The sequence below is a fragment of the Tachysurus vachellii genome, chromosome 13 (genome assembly GCF_030014155.1).
Source record: "Tachysurus vachellii isolate PV-2020 chromosome 13, HZAU_Pvac_v1, whole genome shotgun sequence".
NCBI lineage: Eukaryota > Metazoa > Chordata > Actinopteri > Siluriformes > Bagridae > Tachysurus > Tachysurus vachellii.
The window spans coordinates 3425001-3440000 of record NC_083472.1 but is presented as its reverse complement, the minus strand read 5'-3'; the positions used below and the strand labels follow the sequence as shown (position 1 = coordinate 3440000).

The following is a 15000-nucleotide window of genomic DNA, read 5'->3' as shown; positions in this document are numbered from 1 at the left end:
TGTTCTGTCCTCGGCTTCCTTCCTGTCCTGTATAACAGCGTGTTTGTTTTGGAGGGAGCTGCTGTTTGTAAGAACAAACTCAACAAATTGTTTTAACCTGAACGCTGTTTTCCACGTTAAAGCGTCATAAAACACAGCTGTGTGGTCAAATTCAGTCAAATTATAAAGAAAAAGAAAACTTGCTCAGGAAAAGGCACAGAATCTGAATCTTTCCTGCTGGGACTCGAGTGGTTTTTATTTACAGACCTTTCTGTGGTCAGAATTGTCACATCAGTAGCTGAGAAACATTTCCTGCTGTATTGCGTTAACCCACTCGAGCCTGGTGTGGGTTTCATGTCTGTTATCCGTACCTGCAGATACTTATGATGGAATTCTAAGGTCAGTTGTTGTCGAGTAAAAACATTTAAGATAATTTACTGTGTTATAGTTTACTACTAATAACAACACAACAAGATAGAGCAACTTTTATACAAGAAGAAAACAAAAAGAAAAGAAAATTAAAGAGTCCGAGTTCAAGAGTCTGTGATTTGAGTTTGGCATTTTACTCAGAGTAATCCTGTTTCAAGTTCTAGAGTCTGCGTTCCGGGTTCTGAGTTCAAAATTCGGAATACCGACTTCCGAGTTTTTTGTTTGGAATTCTGACTTCCAAGTTCTGACTTCTCATTTCTGAGTTCGGAGTTGTAGAGTCTGCCTTTCGGAATTCTGAGGTCCGAGTTCCAGGGTCCGGAATTCCGAGGTCCGGGTTCCAGGGCTCGGAATTCCGAGGTCCGGGTTCCAGGGCTCGGAATTCCGAGGTCCGGGTTCCAATTTCCGAATAAAATTTTGCAATAAGAAAAGATTCTAGTAACAATCTAAAATATCAGTACATACAAGTAAAATAGTAAATATTTTAGTTTTAGTAAATAAAATTATAAAATCAAGTTAAATAATAAAAACTAGTTAAAAGTGATTGATTTTTAACGAGATATTTGATGGTAATTTGTTCAGGCTGCTTCAGCACTTCAGCATTTTGTTCAAGTTTTATATGTGGAACATGGAGAAGTTTAGCTCAAGGATCTTAAGGAATAATCTGGAACCTAGTTTTTACGATTAAAGAACCGAGCCGCGACGTGGTATAAACTGCGCTAAAGCTACGTTTATGAATACCTTGAAGAGAAATATTCACAAAAAAGCATAAATTTGTGGAATTCAGAATCTGCCCTTAGGCTTGAATCAAAAGCTTCAGCTTCACGAGCTGAGAGAACACAACAAAGTGGGATTTGGATTATTACAGCAGCTCAGAAGAGAAGACCGCATCGCTGCTTAGGAAATCTACCTGGTCCTAAAAATTTTAATAATGATTAACAACCTGTTCTGTGGAGGTCTGGTTTAACCCTTTTTACCAGCATTCAAAATGGACATGTAGGATGTTTTCACTCAAACACACGAATGATTTTACAGCTGTGAGTCTGATCTAAATCAGACTCAGGACTCTTTTGGCTTTCAGTGTGAGACGTGTTTTTTTTTTTTTCCCTTTGTTGATAACTTTACACTAAATTTTACTGGTTTAAGATAAACACCTTCATATTCCAGACACTTACGAACAAACGCTCGGGGCGTCTCAGAGAGCAGAAGCGGGTTTGATGTCAACGTTTAACTTTAAAGACGTGTAAATGCTTTTGTTTTATTTTCGGAACTAGTTTTCTAGGGAAAATGAACAGAAACGCTTCTGAAACACGACGGATTCTTAAAGTCCCGAGTGTCTACTTTTATTCGAGCTTCATATTAACACCACTGAGGATCGAGACACGAGGAAGACGTTTAATACCGAACACGGACGCACAAAATCAGGAGGAAACTTCATTTTTTTTTGGGCATCTGGTTAAAAGATTTAAAGGAGAAGGCTGTAAATTTTAAGCCCACTGATTTGTCTGAAGTGAGTCGTACTTTAGGAAAAATGGCGCAATTCCTATTTCACGCTTTCCACATGGGATACTAGACAAATGTAGCGTAACGATGGGAAGTGGGCGGGGTTTAACGGTCATGGCGGTAGATTATTTTTTTTGGCTGTTGTCGGGTGGCTGTTGGAAGATAATAATATAAAAGTGACTAGTTTTGTTTACAAAGAAGAGTTGGGAGGTTTTGTCATGATGGCTGTGATGTGCTCCAGGTTTAACGCACCAGACTGCACTCCATCTCACCGATAATGCACTAAAGTACCTCCGGCCTTAACGTCCACCGTCAGGTGTTTTACAGCTGAATAAAGAGGAATTTCTCTTGTTAACGGTTCAGGGTGTACAGTACGTCTCTGTCTGAGCTGTTGGACTTTTCTTTACTGGACGGATCCGGTCAGTATTATTCAGCGATCTTCCAACACGGCTAGAATCGTCTTTATTCTTCTATAAATCCTGCACGGGTTTTATTTCTGGATAAAGAGCAGAGATGTTATTGGGAACAGTATGAAATTGTGCTGAGTTGGCCCTCTGGTGAATTGAACGCATGCCCGCTCTGTTTCCTGTGTCTGCATGCGGCGTGTGTGTTCTGTCGATAGCTCTTTCTGATGCATCCCTCACGGCATTGCACACACACACACACACACACAGACACATGCTTTCTCGTTCTGGCTGAAGCCTTTTTCCTGTGCCGCTGTAGGATCAAAGCGTGAAGGACAAAGCGCTCCAGAGCATGGCGGGGATGTCTTCTGCTCAGATCGTGTCGGCCACGGCCATTCACAGCAAGCTGGGCCTGGCGGGTCTCCCTCAGCCCAGCTACCCTGCACCGCCAGGGGTAAGAGACACCGAAAACACGCTAAAACCCACATAAAACATGCTGCAATGTTAACAAGATGGACAAGGATTTACAGGAGCTTTGTGTTCGTGTGCCACTGTGCAGTGCTTCAAGGGAATAAATACTCCACCATTCTTCAACCTAATCTCCTCCTTCTGTATCTGTAGCGCACGTGAAACGACCACAATCAGACACGTCCATGCGTTTCACCGTGATCTGAAAAGAATGACAAGTTTTCTTAAAGGATGTCGGAAGGCACATTGAACGCCTTCGGTAAAAAAAAAAATGGTGATTTACGATCATCAAATCGTCGAACACTGATAATTAATGATTGTTTTTTTTTAAACAATATCAATCAGTGATTAGTCACTGGGAACACTGGTGATCAGTGAGTAGTTGTTGGGATTAATGGTGTTTAGTGATTGTCACTGGGAACACTGGCGATAATGAATGAGTTGTTGGGATTAATGGTGTTTAGTGATTATCACTGGGAACACTGATCAGTGAGTAGTTGTTGGGATTAATGGTGTTTAGTGATTATCACTGGGAACACTGGCGATAATGAATGAGTTGTTGGGATTAATTGTGTTTAGTGATTATCACTGGGAACACTGGCGATAATTAATGAGTTGTTGGGATTAATGGTGTTTAGTGATTATCACTGGGAACACTGGTGATAATGAGTTGTTGGGATTAATGGTGTTTAGTGATTATCACTGGGAACACTGTTCAGTGAGTAGTTGTTGGGATTAATGGTGTTTAGTGATTATCACTGGGAACACTGGCGATAATTAATGAGTTGTTGGGATTAATTGTGTTTAGTGATTATCACTGGGAACACTGGCGATAATGAGTTGTTGGGATTAATGGTGTTTAGTGATTATCACTGGGAACACTGTTCAGTGAGTAGTTGTTGGGATTAATGGTGTTTAGTGATTATCACTAGGAACACTGATCAGTGAGTAGTTGTTGGGATTAATGGTGTTTAGTGATTATCACTGGGAACACTGGTGATAATGAGTTGTTGGGATTAATGGTGTTTAGTGATTATCACTGGGAACACCGGTGATGAGTTGTTGGGATTAATGGTGTTTAGTGATCATCACTGGGGACACTGGCGATAATGAGTTGTTGGGATTAATGGTGTTTAGTGATTATCACTGGGAACACTGTTCAGTGAGTAGTTGTTGGGATTAATGGTGTTTAGTGATTATCACTGGGAACACTGGTGATAATGAGTTGTTGGGATTAATGGTGTTTAGTGATTATCACTGGGAACACCGGTGATGAGTTGTTGGGATTAATGGTGTTTAGTGATTATCACTGGGAACACCGGTGATAATGAATGAGTTGTTGGGATTAATGGTGTTTAGTGAGTAGTTGTTGGGAATGATGGTGATTAGTCATTGGGAACGACGGTGATCTGTGGTCCGTTTGTTGGAAATAATTGTGATTAGTCATCGTGACACAGCTGATCTGTGATTAGTTGTTTGGGAATATTGGTGATTAGTGATTGGTCACTTTGAATGCTGGTCATTAGTTGTTGGGAAACAAAGATTTGTGATTAGACGTTGGTGCCGATGGTGATCATAGACTAGTTGCTGGGAACACTGCTGATTAGTAATTGGTTTTTGTGGTTAATAACAAAGCTGGTAGACGTTACGAGCCCCTGCCTAATAATGAATGAAGTGAAAGTGACTTACTGATATCTCAGGGAAGTGATCAGTTGTGATTAGTCAGTTGTGATTAGTTGTTTGTAACAGTGGTGATCAGAGATTTTAGTTGTGGAAAACAATGGCGATTGGTTATCGGGGACAATGGTGTAGTCTGTGATTGGTCCTTGGAAATAACGCTGATTAGTGCTTAATCTTTGAGGTTATTAGCAAAGTTTAGATTGTTTCTAGGATGTTAAAGTCTAACACACAAAACTTATCAGTAATTTGTAAAAACTTGATACAGATTTGAAACTTCACCATAACTAAAGAACGAGAGAGTATTCAGCATCCAGCGTCTGCTAAAATTCTTCTCTGCGGTAATAACCCGTACCCTCGAGACGCAGCGTATAGAGATTAGGATGAAAAACACTGTATTGTTTAAAGTTCTGCCCAGAAGCCCAGCAGCACAAAGCTATGCAGCAGCTCTGTTCTTCCTCTGAGAATCCACACGATTAATACAAGCACGTCTACTTTCAGAACATAGACAGCTTTTGTTTAGTGAGACTGTTTTTCTGCTTGTTTGTTCCGGTTGTAGTTTTGGCAGCTGTCTACGGGCCATCCTGGATCGTCACAAGAGTGAGTAAAGCCCTTAACTTTCACTACATCGGCGTGGACCTTGTTTATCTTTCACACTGGGGCTTAAATACACCTAAACTAAAATTTTTTTCCCCTCATTTAATTTTTAATTATGGAGAACGATGATTTGTTTTGAAAACACGATGCATACGGAGACTCACTTATGTCTAACGTGAGACACGTGAGTGAGCTCGACACCTTCTGACCAATCAGATCTGAGAATTCAACAGCACCACGTTCTAATGTTAATTATTCCTGCTTTTCATGTTCAGGGGTGTTGAGTTTCAGGAGCTTCACTTTATGTACTAATCGATACGTCGCCTGTTTTCTCAGCATCAAGCCGTTTACACAGCAAGCCTTCCCCATTCAGGCCGCCACGGCGTTATCAGGTACACCTAAACGTTCCAGTAATTCATTACACCGTGAATCAGTTTTATGGACTTGCGGTCCAACGGTCTTGAGCAGCTCTTGTGTTTGCATGTTACAGGTTACGAGCCACCCAGAGCCCCCGCAGCGACTCCTCCGGCGTGGCAGGGACGCTCCATCGGCACGAGCAAACTGCGACTCATCGAGTTCTCCTCCTTTCTGGAACAGGAGAGAGACCCAGAATCTGTACGTTCATCGCTCACCACTCAAATCCATTTAGTTCTTCCTTTTAATTGCTGGATAACTCGCTGCTCATTGATTTGATTTCTAAATACCTGTTAAAGTCGCACAGGATTAAACCGGCTCAGCTTCTTCCTTTTCATCCGACAAGCTTTCACATTTTTCTGGTTCCGCTTTCAACCACTTTAAACAGTCACATAAGAAATAAAGCAGAACGGTTCGATGTCGTCGTACAAACTGATTCGTATAATTGACATCAGGTTGGTGTGACGCGCCTGATACAGAAACCCCACCGTGGACCGTTCTCATATAACCACGCAGTGTTTTATTCTGCTTATAGAACAGCGCTGTGTATTTACCGGTTTCAGTTTATGCAAACAAACTGTTTATATTTCAGTCAATCACATAAATCTTTCTACACATCCAAAAATCCAGATTTTTATTTTATTGGGAGTTTAGAACCTCGAACTGGCAGCCGATCCATTTTAAATTCGAGACGTACGACGAGCAAAGCGTGAAACAGAAAGCAGCAACACCTGAGGAAAAAAAACGCAAGAAAACGGCTGCACGTCCTCCAGGTGCCGGATCTAAACCTCCATCGTTCTCCATCGCTTTATTTCATAATGCCGTACAGAACTAAACCTGTATCTCTGACCTAAAACGTTGAGATCCAGAGTCTCCTTTTCCCAAAACACAAAAACGAGCACATGCTGCTGCTCAGGCCAGTACCGGGATCATGTAGTGTATCGACAAGCTTTGTGTTTCTGCGCTGCGAGCGCTCTTCGCTCCCCTCCTTCTCCCGCAGAAGACCCGAGCGATCCGTCACGTTGGCAGCGCGTCTATAACCCCGTTTTTTTCCCCTCTGATCTCGGGAGACAGCAGCTATTCATCTAACATGTGCAGACGAAAAATAAAAATGATTTGTATTCACGATTCAGTCGTCACGTAACAATAACAATACTTTTCAGCCTAAGTACACGGAGTCAAAGCCGAGGCATAATCGGCGTCTGCAGAATCGTTTTATCTGAATATAGGACCGGGGGGGAAACGGCAGCGGTAGATAATTACTCCACATTGTGTTTTGAAATAGGATGTTCAGACCACGTTAATTCTTACAACACAGCAATTTCCAGCTCAAAAAAAAAAGCCCCCAGATGATTAAAAAACAGGAACATTAAACTCGACTGTTTGGTAAAATAAAATAAACGTTTATGGTTTATATATTTATATAAAATGTAGAGTGGAGATCAAAATTAAAGAAGTTTTTGAACACTTGATATTTTCAGGAATAATGTAATTATTCATCGATCAACGTTTGAAGGAATTTTTGTCGTGGCTGTAACGACGCTGACAGAACGGTGTTTTACAGAATAAACAAGTGATCAAGGAAAACAATATGATCAAAATTAGAGAACAGCAATGATTGTAGCACGGAGAAAGATTAAAACTGGGACATCAGGGACGTTGTGCATGAAAATCGCTGGATGATCGTGTGATGATCGCAGGGAAGGAAGCGCATGTTGTCAATGAAGGGTCTATTAAACATTTACATTCACTCTGCCGTGTAGTTCCTGCTGCGGAAAACATCCCCCAAACCACGACACGTCCCCCTCCACCTTTCACTGATGTCTGTACACACGTCGGGTTCAGTCTTTCCACGGTTTCACCACGAATGGAACGTTTCCCGTCGGCCCCAAATAAATTAAACTTACGTTCGTTACTAAAGTGAACGTTGGACCGGTTCTCCTCTGTCCACACAACCTGCTCCTCTGTCCACACAAAGAGCTCCTCTGTCCACACAACATGCTCCTCAGTCCACACAACCTGCTCCTCTGTCCACACAACCTGCTCCTCTGTCCACACAACCTGCTCCTCTGTCCACACAACCTGCTCCTCTGTCCACACAACCTGCTCCTCTGTCCACACAACCTGCTCCTCTGTCCACACAACCTGCTCCTCTGTCCACACAACCTGCTCCTCAGTCCACACAACATGCTCCTCAGTCCACACAACATGCTCCTCAGTCCACACAACCTGCTCCTCTGTCCACACAACCTGCTCCTCAGTCCACACAACCTGCTCCTCTGTTAACACAACATGCTCCTCAGCAAAGGTTAGTGTAGCTTTTTGATTCTTTCTGCTTTTGAGAGGTTTGGTCACTTCAGAGTGGGCTTCCAGTCCAGGTTCTCTGAACCGATCGCTTGTTGAGATGCTCCAAATTGTCCTGTCCTCACTAACATTTGTCTTCAGTGGACGACCAGGTTTCTGGGGGACTTGAAGCGAGTTTGTGACGTTGTAAAGATGCTATTTTCTAAAAATCACATCTTTGGAACAACTAACTTCTCTTGCTATGGATGAAAGTGTCACCCAAATGATGATGAGGTTCACTTTTGAGTCTGGTTCCTCTCAAGGTTTCTCCCTCTTCCATCTAATGGAGTTTTTCCGTGTTACAGTCACCTCAGTCACCTCAGGCTTGTTCATTAGGGATAAATACAAACACATTTAAATATAAGTCTAATAATAATCTTGAACCCTTGTTACATGTCCCTTGAACGTGTCCCTCGTTAAAAGCGCTACCAAATAAAACCGAACCGCATTAAACTCTTTTACTCTGCAGTTACACTGTAACAGACATTAATATCGTCCATGACAAGAGTCTGACCTCAGTGTAATAAACCTGTTCTCCGCAGTACAACAAGCACTTGTTCGTACACATCAGCCAGACGAGCCACTCGTACAGCGACCCGCTGCTGGAGTCGGTGGACATCCGCCAGATCTACGATAAGTTCCCTGAGAAGAAAGGAGGCTTGAAGGAGCTGTTTGGGAAAGGGCCACAGAATTCCTTCTTCTTAGTCAAGTTCTGGGTGAGTCCAGTTTATTCACAGCGCACTTCTGCACCGCTACACCGCCGTTATCTGTTCACTCGCAGCGTTTTATCATCCTTTAAAAACTTTAGAATACAAACGTATCCGTTCCAGTAAAGATCGAAGAATTCATCAAGAAGAAGAACGAATAAATGAATAAATATATAAATAAATCAGTTTAGAAAATTGGGGGGGCACGGTGGCTTAGTGGTTAGCACGTTCGCCTCACACGTCCAGGGTTGGGGGTTCGATTCCCACCTCCGCCTTGTGTGTGTGGAGTTTGCATGTTCTCCCCGTGCCTCTGGGGTTTCCTCCGGGTACTCCGGTTTCCTCCCCCGGTCCAAAGACATGCATGGTAGGTTAATTGGCATCTTTGGAAAATTGTCCTTAGTGTGTGATTGCGTGAGTGAATGAGAGTGTGTGTGTGTGCCCTGCGATGGGTTGGCACTCCGTCCAGGGTGTATCCTGCCTTGATGCCCGATGACGCCTGAGATAGACACAGGCTCCCCGTGACCCGAGGTAGTTCGGATAAGCGGTAGAAGATGAATGAATGAGTGAGTTTAGAAAATTCTGCATTATTTACACGTATCATCAAGAATAATTCCTTATTAGAATAAAGCGTAATAAAGAATTCCAATAAAACCTTATATAGTGATGATAACTAAAATAAAACACGTAATTACTGAATAAATACTTTATATAATAAATAAATACATCTATTTATTTATTTTTTCCCCCATTGTCAGCAGTTTTTCGACACTAAAATATTTTCTATTTATTAAAAAACATCAAAGCTTTTTATCTCTTACTAATTACAGGTGATGTGGAGCATCTTTGCTAACCTTCTCTAACCTTCTCTAACCTTCTCTAATGCATCATTTATGAACTTGTCCTGTTTGTCACATCAGAAAATCACCGTATCACCAGTTCTTAAGATCTGTTTGCGTGAACAGTCCACCGTTACCGTTTCTGCTGTTACCATGGAAACGCTAGCTTACAAATCAAATAAAACTGATAATACGTAATAAAACGATATCCGCACCGTCTGACCAATCAGAACAGAGAATTCTAATTCATGGCGCGTCTGAATAACATTATGAAAAATATTTTTACCCGTTCGATCAGATACGATCCGACGTTCTGTATTTGTTGTTTATTTATATTAATAATTATCGTAAATTTATTACGTGAAAAAAAGGTACTAAAATGACCCGACGGTGTAGTGTATATCGTTTGTGCCTCAGGGTTATTTAATTATTTTGTACTTTCTGATGTGTGAGTAAGAATCAGAGCTGGATGGAAGCTGTGTGCACCTTTTCAGCAGCGTGTGTGTAGAGTGAAGAGCTGCAGGCGTCACACTGTAGGCCGTAAACACGCTTTGTTTAAACACCTGCCTTTCTGGGCCACAGGTGCTACAGATCAGGGACCTGGAGAAGGACACGTGCTCGCGCACACAAACACGCACACTCTCACAGTCACACACACACACATACATACACGCGCGCACACACACACACACTCTCTCAGTCTCTCTCACACACACACACACACGCGCGCACACACACGCACGCGCACACACACACTCACAGTCTCTCACACACATACACACGCGCACACACACTCTCACAGTCTCTCACACACACACACACGCGCGCACACAAACGCACATACACGCGCACGCGCACACACTCTCACAGTCTCACACACACATACACACGTGCACACACACTCTCACAGTCTCACACACACATACACGCGCGCACACACTCTCACAGTCTCACACACACACGTGCACACACACACACACTCTCACAGTCACACACACACGTGCACACACACTCTCACAGTCTCACACACACACACACACTCTCACACAGACACACGCACATGCACACACACACTCACACACACACACAGGTTTTTCTCTCTCTCTCTCCCGTTTGTTTTTTCTTTGTGTTCTCTGACTCCTTGCTGTCTCTCATCTCTGGCTCCTCTCTCTGGAGATTCACACTCATTACATCCTCAGAACAGAAGCTCAGAACAGAAGAAACATCTCAATGTTGTATTGAACTCAGCTCAGATGTGGGAAGGCAAAACTTCTTACTTTTGCACATCCAAGCTACAAAGAGCAGGAAAAACACAGGCGAATTACATTTGGCACACGTTTTACACCGGACGCCTTTCCGGACGCGACCCCCTCGTTTATATCCGGGCTCAGGACCGACACTGAGAGTTAACCGTTCACTGTCTGGTTTAGAACCCAGTCCATGGCAACGAGAGCGCCACGTTAATTAAATATCTATTTAATAAGTGAAATAATTATTTATTTATATAAATGCATTATTTGCTGTGATCCTGTAAAGCAGGTTATTTACCACAAACACCTTCGATCTGTAGCCGGTTAATTAGCGCATGTTTGTCTGGTGTCATTTAAACAGCAGGAACACTTTCTGTTTGCTGAACCGTGTATGTTTCATCAGAAACCTCCTTGTGTGTTGGATTGTCTCAGGCGGATCTGAACTGTAACGTCCAGGAAGATTCGGGCGCGTTCTACGGCGTGAGCAGTCAGTACGAGAGCCCGGATAACATGACCATCACCTGCTCTACTAAAGTGTGTTCGTTTGGGAAGCAGGTGGTAGAGAAAGTGGAGGTGAGAGAAGTTCATTAACATGCCGTGTTGATGAATTTAGAGCTTTTCTTTTTTAAACAATGCTCAAAATAGCTCATAGGCATGTTCACCTATTTACATACATATATATAATATATGTATTTGATATAACGGCAGTTTTAATTATTCATTAGAAACGAGCGAGTAAAATAGTTTCGATGTTGCATATACAAAAGAAGTGTAAATAATAATAATGTCCTAAATGATTATATTTTATCATCACACATCACTTCACTACTTATAATAAGACACATAATAAATAATAACACTACTGTAGATGTAGAGGTGATTAAATCAATAACGATCAGTTATTCAACAGCCCATAAACTAGTGTGTGTTTTTGGTAATAGTTGTTTGTTTGTTCTAAACTCTCTCTCTCTCTCTCTCTCTCTCTCTCTCTCTCTCTCTCTCTCTCTCTCTCTCTCCCTCCCTCCCTCCCTGGTCCGTACAGACGGAGTACGCTCGCTTCGAGAACGGCCGATTTGTGTACAGAATAAACCGCTCGCCCATGTGTGAATACATGATCAACTTCATCCACAAGCTCAAACACCTGCCTGAGAAATACATGATGAACAGTGTGTTAGAGAACTTCACCATCCTGCTGGTAATGTGTACATCGTCACTCTGTTACTCTCATCCACACTACACACTCCTCCTCCTCACATCCTCACACTCCTCTTTACACTCCTCCTCTTTACTTTCCTCTTTAGTCTCCTCCTTTATACTCCTCCTCTTTACACTCCTCTTTACACTCCTCCTCACACTCCTCTTTACACTCCTCCTCTTTACACTCCTCTTTACACTCCTCCTCACACTCCTCTTTACACTCCTCCTCTTTACACTCCTCCTCACATCCTCACACTCCTCTTTACACTCCTCCTCACATCCTCACACTCCTCTTTACACTCCTCCTCTTTACACTCCTCCTCACATCCTCACACTCCTCTTTACACTCCTCCACACACTCCTCTTTACACTCCTCCTCTTTACACTCCTCCTCTTTACACTCCTCCACACACTCCTCTTTACACTCCTCCTCTTTACACTCCTTCTCTTTTCACTCCTCCTCACATCCTCACACTCCTTTACACTCCTCCTCTTTACTTTCCTCTTTACTCTCCTCTTTAGTCTCCTCCTTTTTACTCTCCTCCTTACACTCCTCTTTACAATCCTCCTCTTTACACTCCTCCTCTTTACAAACCTCTTTACACTCCTCCTCTTTACACTCCTCCTCACATCCTCACACTCCTCTTTACACTCCTCCTCTTTACACTCCTCCTCACATGCTCACACTCCTCTTTACACTCCTCCTCACACTCCTCTTTACACTCCTCCTCTTTACACTCCTCCTCACATCCTCACACTCCTCTTTACACTCCTCCTCTTTACACTCCTCCTCACATGCTCACACTCCTCTTTACACTCCTCCTCACATGCTCACACTCCTCTTTACACTCCTCCTCACACTCCTCTTTACACTCCTCCTCTTTACTCTCCTCCTTTTTACTCTCCTCTTTACACTCCTCCTCTTTACACTCCTCCTCTTTACACTCCTCTTCTTTACACTCCTCCTCTTTACACTCCTCCTCTTTACACTCCTCCTCACATCCTCACACTCCTCTTTACACTCCTCCTCTTTACACTCCTCCTCTTTACACTCCTCTTCTTTACACTCCTCCTCTTTACACTCCTCCTCTTTACACTCCTCCTCACATCCTCACACTCCTCTTTACACTCCTCCTCTTTACACTCCTCCTCACACTCCTCTTTACACTCCTCCACACACTCCTCTTTACACTCCTCTTTACACTCCTCCTCTTTACACTCCTCCTCACATCCTCACACTCCTCTTTACACTCCTCCACACACTCCTCTTTACACTCCTCTTTACACTCCCCACACTCCCCTTCACACTCCTCCTCACACTCATTACGTCTGCACTAATACGATAGCTGCTGTCACAGAACAAGTATAAACACCATCTGCCTGATCATTTGTGATGAAAACATATTAAAAACAGTAAGACACTGAGGCATGAATGTTTGTTACTGTTGTGGCATTAAGTTTGTGTGTGTGCGTGTGTGTGTGTGTGTCTGCGTCCAACAGGTGGTGTCGAACAGAGAAACCCAGGAGACGCTGCTGTGCATCGCTTGTGTGTTTGAGGTGTCCAACAGTGAACATGGAGCTCAGCATCACATCTACAGACTGATCAAAGAATGAGACACCACTTCATCCTCTCTCGCTCTTACTCACAATCTCACACACACACACACACACACACTAAAGACACTGAGCTGCTGCCCTGCTGGTCAGAGAGAGCCAGAGCGCATCACTTCCTGTGTCCACAGAGGCCTGATGTGTGGCGCTTTTGCTCCAAGCTGCTGTTCTGCGCGGCTCCGAGAGACTTTACACTCAGTGATGAACTCGTACCTCTGTAGCGGTTGTGCCTCTGTGCGTATAAACCCTCCGGTTTGCTCGGTCACAGCTGGACCGTGCCTTTAACGACTACATTTCTGTCTTAATTGTTCTATATGTTCTCCATCTGCACTGGTGCAGGGAGTGACGGTGAAACGGAGGTACGTTTTGTTACTTTTTCATTTAATACCGATTTCGTTTTTTAATGTCACTGAAGAATATTGTGTATTTTTTAGTACAAAGAAAATGTACTTCTTATTCTAAAAGGACAAGCGTAATGTCTCATTTTGTCACTGAAATAAATCGTAGTCCTGTTTGGAGTTTAAAACTGAACTTCAGCACATGAGGAAAACAGATTGTTTATTTTGTAACACGCACACAACACCATTTAAACCATAAAGCTCATCATCTATAATTAACTATTCAGGGCTACAAACAGGATAATTTCATGTTTTTACCTGGGGCCTGATCTCGTATTCACACTTTCACTTTGTTTTTGTTTTTTAGAAGAGCAAACATATAAAAAAAAAAAAAAAACTTTTCTTGCCGAATCAGGAGAAACAGCACAGGTTTGATGGAGACGTGCTGTGAAAGTTTAGCCCAGTGATTTCTAATGTATGGAGAGACTCATTAAATTCCATCAGCACTCATTAATATAATATCTGGAAATATCTAGAATCTCTAGTGTCTATATGGTCCAAACATTGTTAGGATTGTGTGTGTGTCTGTGAGCGAGAGAGAGATTTGGTGCGTGTGTGTGTGTGAGAGAGAGTGAGTTGGTAAGTGTGTGTGAGAGAGAGAGAGAGTTGGTAAGGGTGTGTGTGTGTGTGAGAGAGAGAGAGAGTTGGTAAGGGTGTGTGTGTGTGTGTGTGTGTGAGAGAGAGAGAGTTGGTAACTGTGTGTGTGTGAGAGAGAGAGTTGGTAAGTGTGTGTGTGTGTGAGAGAGAGAGAGAGAGAGTTGGTAAGTGTGTGTGTGTGAGAGAGCGAGTTGGTAAAGGTGTGTGTGTGTGAGAGAGTTAGTAAGGGTGTGTGTGTGTGAGAGAGAGAGTTAGTAAGGGTGTGTGTGTGTGTGAGAGTGAGTTGGTAAGGGTGTGTGTGTGTGTGTGTGTGTGTGAGAGTGAGTTGGTAAGGGTGTGTGTGTGTGTGTGAGAGTGAGTTGGTAAGGGTGTGTGTGTGTGTGAGAGTGAGTTGGTAAGGGGGGGTGTGTGTGTGAGAGTGAGTTGGTAAGGGTGTGTGTGCGTGTGTGTGTGAGAGAGAGTTGGTAAGGGTGTGTGTGTGTGAGAGTGAGTTGTTAAGGGTGTGTGTGCGTGTGTGTGTGAGAGAGAGTTGGTAAGGGTGTGTGTGCGTGCATGTGTGTGGCTACATATGTTTTATACAGTTCCCTTTAGCT

General features: G+C 43.0%; 2 protein-coding genes across 3 annotated transcripts in view; one reads left to right on the top strand and one right to left on the bottom strand.

Annotated features, from left to right (window-relative positions):
- The window catches only part of tead1a (TEA domain family member 1a), a 53958-nt gene extending 40015 nt beyond the window's left edge, over positions 1-13943 (top strand). For both annotated transcript variants that reach the window (XM_060884784.1, XM_060884783.1), the window contains exons 6-13: positions 2632-2766; positions 5017-5057; positions 5391-5446; positions 5545-5669; positions 8354-8527; positions 11037-11177; positions 11647-11799; positions 13302-13943. In XM_060884784.1, coding sequence (XP_060740767.1) covers positions 2632-2766; positions 5017-5057; positions 5391-5446; positions 5545-5669; positions 8354-8527; positions 11037-11177; positions 11647-11799; positions 13302-13415 — 939 coding nt within the window. In that variant the 3' untranslated portion in view covers positions 13416-13943. The remainder of the gene's footprint in view (positions 1-2631; positions 2767-5016; positions 5058-5390; positions 5447-5544; positions 5670-8353; positions 8528-11036; positions 11178-11646; positions 11800-13301) is intronic.
- si:ch211-266k8.4 (uncharacterized) overlaps positions 1-15000 on the bottom strand; it is a 94617-nt gene that overhangs the window by 7204 nt on the left and 72413 nt on the right. The gene's annotated exons all lie outside the window — the stretch shown is intronic.